A 9,834-nucleotide genomic window follows, 5' to 3' on the forward strand; every position below is an offset into this window, starting at 1 on the left:
CACATTTAAACACTTGAATGCACTTCAACTTCATGCAAATGACTGACTTAACCTCATATCGTGAAATTAAGAATTGTAAACTCAAAAATAAAGGTTAAGCTTCCTTTTTTCACGTCGGTATCCACTCCTTATAATCTCTTTTGCACTTGAAATAATTCACATGACTTTTTGTCATTGCTACATACAAAACGCACAAAAATGCTAATCAAATAACTAAAACCTACTAAAAATCTAGAAACCGTTGGGTTGCCTCCCAACAAGCGCTTCTTTATAGTCATTAGCTTGACTATATCACCTCATCATTTTTTTTTAAGGAGGTTTTGTTAAAAAATAATGCACCATTTTTGGATGTGGTGGATCATTAAATGGTAGCTCAATAGCAAAAGCCACGTATTCTAATGATGTGAGAAATGGAAGTAGCTTATCTATCTCAAATGAGTCGTAGATATTACCTTGAATGAATGTCACTTGATGATAGGTTGCGATTTTATCATTTATTTTATTATTAATTTCTCCTATTACCTGACCCAATCTGGATTAATTGTTAGATTCTACTCACTTTTAGTATTTTACATATATTTCAGGGAGTAGAACGAAAATACCATAATAAGTGCCGATTTGACAGTTATCAGGAAAGAGTTCAAGTAGCAGGCATCCAGGGTATTTTTGGAACAAGGAGATACAAGTCCTATTTGGTAATTCACGGAAGACAGTATAAAAAGAAGAAAAAAGGAACGCAGGAGAGGTCTTCTTCCTCCAGGGGGAGCCGCCGCACAGCAGGAGCTGGCTTCCCTCTTAGTTTCTCCATTGTTTAGTTTAGCCTAGCTTTGTTTGACTTTTCCATCTTTTCGTCTTCTAGTAGGAACTTTTCCTCTTTAGCTTTTGATAGTGGAGTTCTCCTGTGCATGTCAGGAGCCTTACGAGGAATTGAACCATTGTTTGTGGTTGCTGGTTTCTCCTTATTCAATCGAATAAATTGATTTCTCATGAACGAGGCCAATGGCCGCTAGTGTCGCTCCAATTTCTCGCGGATTTTGTTCATCAAACATGAGCTAAATTTCTTCACTCTAGTCAAGGGACAATGGATGCTTTGGATTGCCTAAAACTTGTGAGATCGATTTAATTTTATCTTTTTCTCTTATTTATTGGTATTTGCATATTCCCTGATTGCAGTGCTTATGGTTGTTTAATTAATTGATTGTCTTGGATCCGGATAATTAGTTAATTTAATAATCTATTGTCAATTGAGGTGTTAAATCCGTAATTGTTTAATTGTCTCAAAATAGTGATAACTGGCATGATTGAGTTTGTGTCAGGGAAATACGCGGGCTAATCTAAAATAACCCTGGTAGTGCGTTATTTGGTTAGAATAGGGCTCCTCTAATACGTAAGGCAATTGAGGAATTAAATTCTATGGGCGTACCTAGGATTATTTCTCAATTAGAGCAGTGATTAACGGGCGTACCTTAATCATCGACACAGTAAGGAGGGGTTGACTGTCATCGCTTGTTTGGCAGTTATAACCTATTTATTAGTAAATAATTGGAATTGCCTTTGCTTATCGATGATCAATTAGGTGAACCATTGCTGAAGTTATTCCTTGGCTAGATCCTTAATTATCATTCATTTGATTTTAGTAATTTGTTATTTAATTTTTAGTAGTTTCTTAGATTTTATTTGAACTTCTTTTATTGTCACCTTCTGCATAAAAACACCCCCTTGTCACTGTGAATTTGAAAAGGAACAATTACTCCCAGTCCCTGTGGATTCGACCCTACTCACCGCTATCTACTGAAATTACTTTTAGTTTGAGCAGGTTTTATTATTGCACAGGCTGACAACCTGTCACTTGAGTACTTACCAAAGGAATGTCCATTTGCCTTTCTTGGACAATAATACTTTTAAAACGTATATTAAGGCTCACCTCTTGAGATTCAAGATTAGTTATGAAGGTATTATCTTGTAAAATGGACATTTTCTCATTGAAACACAATTGAAATTCATCATTTTCATCAAAATGCAATCCACTTTCACTTGCAACATGCTCACCATCCAAGTTAGGGTCATAATGCATCTCATAGAAGAAATAACTTCACATAACTCATGCAATTGCTTTTGTATTCTACCGAAGTGAGAAGCTAATTCATCTAACCTTTCCTCAATCCTAGCAAAACGATCGAAGGTCGTGTTAGCTAGCTTTTCTATGGCTAAATCAAAGTGATTAGAACATTTTTCTATAGCTAGCTCCTAAGATGCATTAGAATCATTAACTAATGGTTCACTTTCTAATTCACAAGGTAAAGATGCATTAGCTAATCTTTCTATTGTCAATTCCCAAGATGGTTTTGCTTCATTTTGGACACATTCGAGTTGGTAATCATAAAAACATGAAGAATCACTAGTAGTACATTGATTATCCCAACCATAATCACAAGAATTGTCCCAATTAGGACCATATTGATCAAGATAAAGATTGCAATGCCTAAATTCATCATAATTATCCACATTTTGTACTTGTCTACATGTATAAGTAGCATGATGACCTCCACACAAAATCAAACCAAATAAAAGAGAAAGGCAAAAATTACCTCCCCCTGATGATTCCTAACCAGCCCACCCCCAGCGGCCACATTTTGCACGTCACTTGTATCTCTATTAAGCTTTAGAGAACCCGGAGATGGTCCACCCCAAGATACGGCAACATGCCGATGCAAAATTGTTGATGAAGGAGCTAAAGATGGCCATATAACGTCTGTATCTCCTTGGAAAAAAGAATTTTTGAATACCTTTGCTGTACCAAGTCGATTTAAGAAACTCTCCACCTCCCAGATGACTTGAGCAGCTAAGTGATTTACCCCTTAAAACCTCGCTGCATTGCATCCTTTCCAAATAAACCAAAGAATTATAATCAGACAAGCAACTCGTATGTGATTCCTGTTAAGCTTGGGCAACGAAAGAAACCAGAGAAACAGCAAAGCCGAAACACAAGAGAATTTTAGTTTTTTTGGACCAAAAACGTTGAAAAAATGGTCCCAAATAGCAATGGCTACAGGGCCATCAAGGAAGACATGAAGTGCCGATTCAGTACTTGATTGACAGCGTACATGTTATGGCCTGGATTCAATGGAGCTATTAAACAGACTACCAGAAAGAGTCAGCAGGGAAGGTAGCAAGAGAAAGGGGGGCACATGGAGGAATCACGTGGCCAAGCATAGTCCTAACAGAATGAAGAAATTGGGCGGGAAAGTTAGTTAACTGCTAGTAATCTGTTACTTGAGTTAGAAGCTAGGATTTGTATAAGAATTTCATCTGCAATTGGAGGAATCATCAGATTGATTGTTACAAAATTCTTCTCTCAATAATATCTCAGACTCCCTCATTGTCTTTTCTCTCTTCTTCCTCTGAGTTCTTCCTCATTTCTCCCCCTTTTCCCCTTCTTCTATCTTCCCTCTATTGATATAGTTCAGTTCCTCGATTTCAATCTTCAACAGTGGTATCAGAGCTTGCGGTCCTTGGATTGCAAGTTCACTCCACAGTCCAGCATGGCAGAAGGTACTCGCAGGAAAAACTTTGAGGAGCAGCTTAGGAAACAAGATGCCAGAATTCAAGCGGTCCTCAACTCCCTGGTAGCAGACAAGCAAGTCATGGAGAAAAAGTTGGAAGTTAATCAAAGGGAGATGCGGTCCTTACTGGAAGCCAATAGCACAGAGCTGAAAAACTTTGTGAGTAAACAGATCAGCTCGATTTTGAGAAGTTTGCAAGGTGACAAGGGAATTTTGGGAAATCCTAATGGCTCTGTAGAAAAGACTCCTAATAATCGAAATGCTGGAATTCCGAATTCTAGACATGGTGAATTTGGCAGTTTCGAATTTGGCAGTTCCCCAGGTTAGATTTTCCTAGATTTGATGGCTACAATTCCAAGGAGTGGGTCAGGAAGTGTGAAAAAATCTTCCAACTATTTCGCACTTCCGAGGATCAACAGATGGACCTTGTGGAACTACACTTAGAAGGAAAGGCAGATCTCTGGTATCAGAATTTCAAAAAACAAAGAGGAATAGTCCAATGGAAGGATTTTGGATCAGCAGTGTGTAGGAGATTCAACACTATGGAAGAGGCTGATGCAGTGGAAGAGTTCAGCAAACTCAATCAAACCTCCTCTGTTTTGGCATATCAGGAGAAGTTTGAGGAATTGAGGTCTATTGTAATGATCCAGATGCCAGAACTGACTGAATCCTACTACATTGCTAGTTTCCTAAGTGGATTAAAGGGGGAAATTAAATTTGCCTTGAAGATGCACAGGCCAGACAGTCTACAATCTGCCTTTGAGATGGCCAGATGGCAGGAACACCACTTGGAGCTGGTCCACAAGTCCAGTAGGCCTATACTCAAGAATGCCTTGCACTCAACCTCATTTGGTCTTAACAGGAGGGGGAATGGAGCTCAGGATTCGGGAGTAAGACAAGTTGGAACATCACCAATAGATCTTAGCAGGAAGTCCAATTCACAGCAAGTTTTCAAGAAAATTTCCCCCACTGAATTCCAGTACAAGAAGGATCACAACTTATGTTTCAGGTGTGGGGAAAGATTTAGTCCAGGACACAATTGTAAAAGCAAGGGGATCCACATAATGATAGTAGGAGAGGAGGAAAAAGGCGTGGAAAATCACACAGCAGAAGAGAAGGAAGTTATTGAATACATGGGGAACCAACAAGAGCATGATGTGATGCTAACCTTGCATGCAATGTCAGGGGAATTATCCTCAAGCATCATCAAAATGCAAGGGGAGTATAAGAACCATCACTTGACAATCCTGTTAGATGAGGGAAGTACTAATTGCTTTATCAAGAGGACCGTGGCTCAGCAATACCCAGAAACTGTACAAAACCACAGGCCCTTCAAGGTCAAGATAGCTGATGGCAAGGGGTTGACATGTGACCAGTGGATTCCAGGGATGCGGTGGAACATGCAGGGCCACAGATTTGCACATGATGTATTTGTATTGGAGCTGGAGCCTTATGATCTGATCCTTGGAGTCGATTGGATGAAGTCCTACAGTCCCATTACTTTTGATTTCAAGAAGTTGAACCTGTCTTTTGAAAAAGGAGAGGAGCAAGTGGTGCTAAAGGAGACTCCAACAATGCAAACGTAAGGATGCAGCAAGGTCCCTCAGCTCACAAGTATGTCAGACATAAGATCAGGAAGGCATTGCAGCAATCCTGCATGGTGAAGATTCACAACTCACAGTAATTTCTGAACCAGATTCTCTTACTGAGTTGTTGGCCAAGTATGATGATGTCTTTGCAGAACCAAACACCCTTCCCCCAAACAGATGCCATGATCAACAAATCCCTCTTAAACCAGGTGCCCAACCTTTCAAAATTTCTCCCTACAGGTACCCCGATATACAAAAAAATGAGATTGACAGGCAAGTGTAAGATATGTTGAACTCTGGCCTTATACAAGTTAGCCATAGCCCCTTTGCATCACCTGCTGTTTTAGTGAAAAAGAAAGATGGGAGCTGGAGGCTTTGTATTGACTATAGGCAACTGAACAACCTCACTGTTAAAGATAAATTTCCAATCCCTATTATAGATGATTTATTGGATGAGTTACATGGAGCCAGAATCTTTTCTAAAATTGATCTAAGATCAGGCTATCACCAAATCAGAATGAAACCTGATGACATCCATAAAACTGCTTTTAGAACTCATTCTGGTCTATATGAGTACCTAGTAATGCCATTTGGTCTAACAAACGCCCTAGCTACCTTTCAAGCCCTCATGAACTCGGTCTTTGAGCCTTATATCATAAAATTTGTCCTTGTGTTTTTTGATGACATTTTAATCTATAGTCCAGACTACAAGACTCACCTTCACCACTTATCCATAGCTTTGAACACCCAGAGAAAACACTCACTGTATGCAAAGATGTCAAAATGCTCTTTTGGTCAAAACCAAGTAGAGTATCTGGGACATATAATTACTAGTGAAGGGGTGAAAATTGATCCATCCAAGATGGAAGCAATGCTGTCCTGGCCAACTCCCACCTGTGTAAAGGCTCTTAGAGGATTCTTGGGCTTGACAGGTTACTCTAGGAGGTTTGTTAAGGGGTATGGGGAGATTGCTAAGCCTCTTACTGAATTGCTAAAAAAGGATCAAATTGCATGGAGTACTGCTGCAGAATCTGCATTTCAACAATTGAAGCTGGCAATAAGTGCAGCACCAGTGTTGGCATTACCTGACTTCTCAAAGCCATTCCTGTTGGAAACTGATGCCAGTCAGATAGCCATTGGTGTTGTTCTAATGCAACAAGGGAGGCCAATAGCCTACTACAGTCAAGTACTGGGACAGAATAATCAAGCCAGATTTACCTATGAGAAGGAACTCCTATCACTCATCACTGCATTTCACAAATGGAAACATTACTTGATGGGACACCATTTCATTATAAAGACTGATCATGTGAGCCTCAAATACTTGTTGGATCAGAAAATTAACACTTCTCTTCAACAAAAATGGCTGGTTAAACTTATGGGGATGGACTATGAGATTCAATACAAAAGGGGGAAGGATAATGTGGTTGCTGATGCCTTATCAAGGATGGGTGAATTGGAGAATACAGCAGAAATGCCTGTGCATACTATCACTACCATCAAGCCCCAGTGGTTGACAATGGTAGCTGAGAGCTACAATGGTGATGAGATGGCCAATGAAGTTCTGCTGAAGTTGGCTATGGGAGCTGATGATTACTCTTATAACCAAGGGATTCTAAGATTCAAGGGAAGGGTGTGGGTAGGAGCCGATTCTGGATTAAGGCAAAGGCTGATCTCCTGTTTTCATGATTCTTGTCTTGGGGGACACTCTGGGAATCATGGTACTTATCAGAGGATTAGGAGTTATCTATACTGGCCTAGAATGAAGAAGGAAATAGAGCAATATGTACGGAGCTGTGAGGTCTGCAGGAGGAGTAAAAATGAAAATTGCCCCTATCCAGGTTTGCTGCAGCCACTGGTCATACCTGACCAAGCGTGGCAACAAATTTCTATGGATTTCATTGAGGGGTTACCCAAGTCCTTTGGTTGTAATGTGATCTATGTGGTGGTGGACAGATTTACTAAGTATGCCCATTTTATTCCAATGACCTCTCACTACACCGCTAAAAGTGTAACAGAGGCATTCTTTGATCAAATTTTTAGGTTGCATGGCCTACCAACACACATTGTCTATGATAGAGACAAGGCCTTTACTAGTGTGTTCTGGCAAGAACTCTTCAAAATGCTAGGCACAGAACTAAATCTTTCATCTGCATATCACCCTCAGTCTGATGGGTAGACTGAGAGGGTGAATAGGTGTGTGGAAAACTACCTGAGAAGTATATGTATGTATCAACTAGGGAAATGGAGAAAATGGCTCCCTGCAGCAGAGTGGTGGTACAACACTAACCATCATAATAGTTTGCAAATGTCTCCCTTTCAGGCCTTGTATGGTTACAAGCCTATTCAGATGAACCTGAGGCCTGATAGCACATTAGTAGCTGTTGTGGAGGATTGGGCACAAGAACGAGTGGGCTGGAACTCCTTGCTCAAGGAGAACCTGTTGAAGGCTCAGAATAGGATGAAACAAATGGCAGATAAAGGGAGGAGTGACAGGAATTTGAAGTAGGAGAATGGGCTTACTTGAAGCTTCAGCCTTACAGACAAACTTTTGTAGCTGTAAGAAGGAATATAAAACTGGCAGCTAAGTACTATGGACCTTATCAGGTAGAGCACAAGATGGGGACTGTAGCTTATAGGTTGAAGTTACCTGCAGGATCAGCCATACATCTTGTTTTCCATGTCTCCCTGCTCAAAAAGTCACCTAAGGGGGCTCAAATCAACACTACCTTGCCTGCCCTGAATGATGATGGTGAGTTTGGTGTTGTTCCCTCAGCAGTTTTGGACCAGGGGACAATTTTTAGGATGGGACAAGAGGTCGACCAGGTGCTGGTGCAGTGGGAAAACATAGAACCCGAGGAGGCTACCTGGGAAGATTGGTCGTTCATTCATGCTCAATTTCCTACTTTCCAAATTAATCAATCCTAGAGACTAGGATTGTTTTTAAGGGGGAGGCATTGTTATGGCCTGGATTCAATGGAGCTATTAAATAGACTACCAGAAAGAGTCAGCAGGGAAGGTAGCAAGAGAAATGGGGGGCACATGGAGGAATCACGTGGCCAAGCATGGTCCTAACAGAATGAAGAAATTGGGCGGGAAAGTTAGTTAACTGCTAGTAATCTGTTACTTGAGTTAGAAGCTAGGATTTGTATAAGAATTACATCTGCAATTGGAGGAATCATCAGATTGATTGTTACAAAATTCTTCTCTCAATAATATCTCAAACTCCCTCATTGTCTTTTCTCTCATCTTCCTCTGAGTTCTTCCTCGTTTCTCCCCGTTTTTCCCCTTCTTCTATCTTCCCTCTACTGATATAGTTCAGTTCCTCGATTTCAATCTTCAACACTACATACCTGGATACTAACATGAATCGCTTCTGTTGTAAATTCTCCTTCGAAGGCAAAAGATTATGAAGCAACCTCCACACAAAGAAAGACAATTTAATAGGGACAATGGCGTTCCAAATCAACCTGGAGACCAAAGAGATATTTTTCCTTTTCCTGACAGTCTCCCAAGCCGTGGAAATGAAAAAAAGCTCATTAGCAGAAGGAGACCATACCATGGAGTCCTTCTTATACGGATCAAACTGTACCTGCAAAACTTGCAACACTATAGGTTCCAGTAACCAAAGCCTAAGTTTTGCCTCATTCCATTTGTCCCCAGTGAAGAATTCTGCCACAAGGAATTGAGGAGAGTCCTGCCGACAATAAAGTTGACACAAAGGATCATCCTGTAACCATCTGTCAACCCAGAAATCTACTAAACCCTCTCCAAAACACCATCGTGTATATATATATATATATATATATATATATATATATATATATATGCAAAGTGTATATATATCATGCATACAATACCTCGATTACCAGCATTCCATTGTTGCCATCCTTTCTGCCTTGTGGCTTCTACATTCTAAGTTGATGTACCAAAATGAAAAATGGAAAAGAAGAAGAAGAAGAAAATTAATCATACAAAACTTTTTCTTGTAGACAATGAACTTTCATTTATGCATTATTCTTGTCAAGGCACAGTTTTTTTTTAACTATTAATCCTCGAGGCACAGATTTTGTAGGTGACATAATGGTGAGCTTTTGCATCCGCCGATTGTACATGGAAAATGATGTAACTAGCAATCTGCTAAAGAATTGGATGCTAAAAAACAAGTCTGATGAAAAAAAAAGAAAGTCATAAGGACAACCAATATTCTTGATGACAAACAAAAAATAAACAGTAATTGAAATATAAAAATTAACCATGAAAATCTTGCACTCCCTATGTGCCATAGTTTGAGAATTTTTGTTTTTTGGAATTCAAACTTTTTAAGAAAAAAAATGTAATTATTAAGTTTGAATGTGATGATTTTGGATGAACCTTAAACATGGTCCTCACATTTAAATTCTATGAGTCTAGTGGCACGCAAAAAGTAATTTTTTTCAAATGGTAAAATGGAAGCTTGAGAAGTTGTGTTGCTTTTGAAAAGATGATTCTTTGTTTGGATTATCCAAAAGGTGAAAACATGACACTAGAAAAGGATGGAGGGAGGATAAAAGGAATAGTTGCTCAGTTATTTTACTATTTTACTACTATTTTATTTACCTTTTTATTGTATATTTTTCAAAAAGCTTCCTTTTGTTTAGTTAAATAGAAAACCAAAGACCATGTACTTTATTTGTTTTCCA

General features: G+C 39.4%; 1 protein-coding gene across 1 annotated transcript; it reads left to right on the plus strand.

Moving 5' to 3' along the window:
* Nucleotides 1-7,379: 7,379 nt before the first annotated feature.
* On the plus strand, nucleotides 7,380-8,080 carry LOC113696854 (uncharacterized). Its single transcript, XM_027216239.1, has 2 exons — nucleotides 7,380-7,641; nucleotides 7,737-8,080. Exons 1-2 carry the CDS (start codon nucleotides 7,380-7,382, stop codon nucleotides 8,078-8,080), a joined length of 606 nt encoding a protein of 201 aa, XP_027072040.1.
* Nucleotides 8,081-9,834: the final 1,754 nt, after the last annotated feature.

Source organism: Coffea arabica, chromosome 6e (assembly GCF_036785885.1).
Source record: "Coffea arabica cultivar ET-39 chromosome 6e, Coffea Arabica ET-39 HiFi, whole genome shotgun sequence".
Classification (NCBI taxonomy): domain Eukaryota; kingdom Viridiplantae; phylum Streptophyta; class Magnoliopsida; order Gentianales; family Rubiaceae; genus Coffea; species Coffea arabica.

Bases quoted from the DNA above. Each gene is read 5' to 3' on its own strand.
- LOC113696854 (XM_027216239.1), top strand. From the start codon at position 7,380: ATGTATCAACTAGGGAAATGGAGAAAATGGCTCCCTGCAGCAGAGTGG. The intron at 7,642-7,736 runs GTGACAGGAATT...TAAAACTGGCAG, and splicing joins AATGGCAGATAAAGGGAGGA to CTAAGTACTATGGACCTTAT.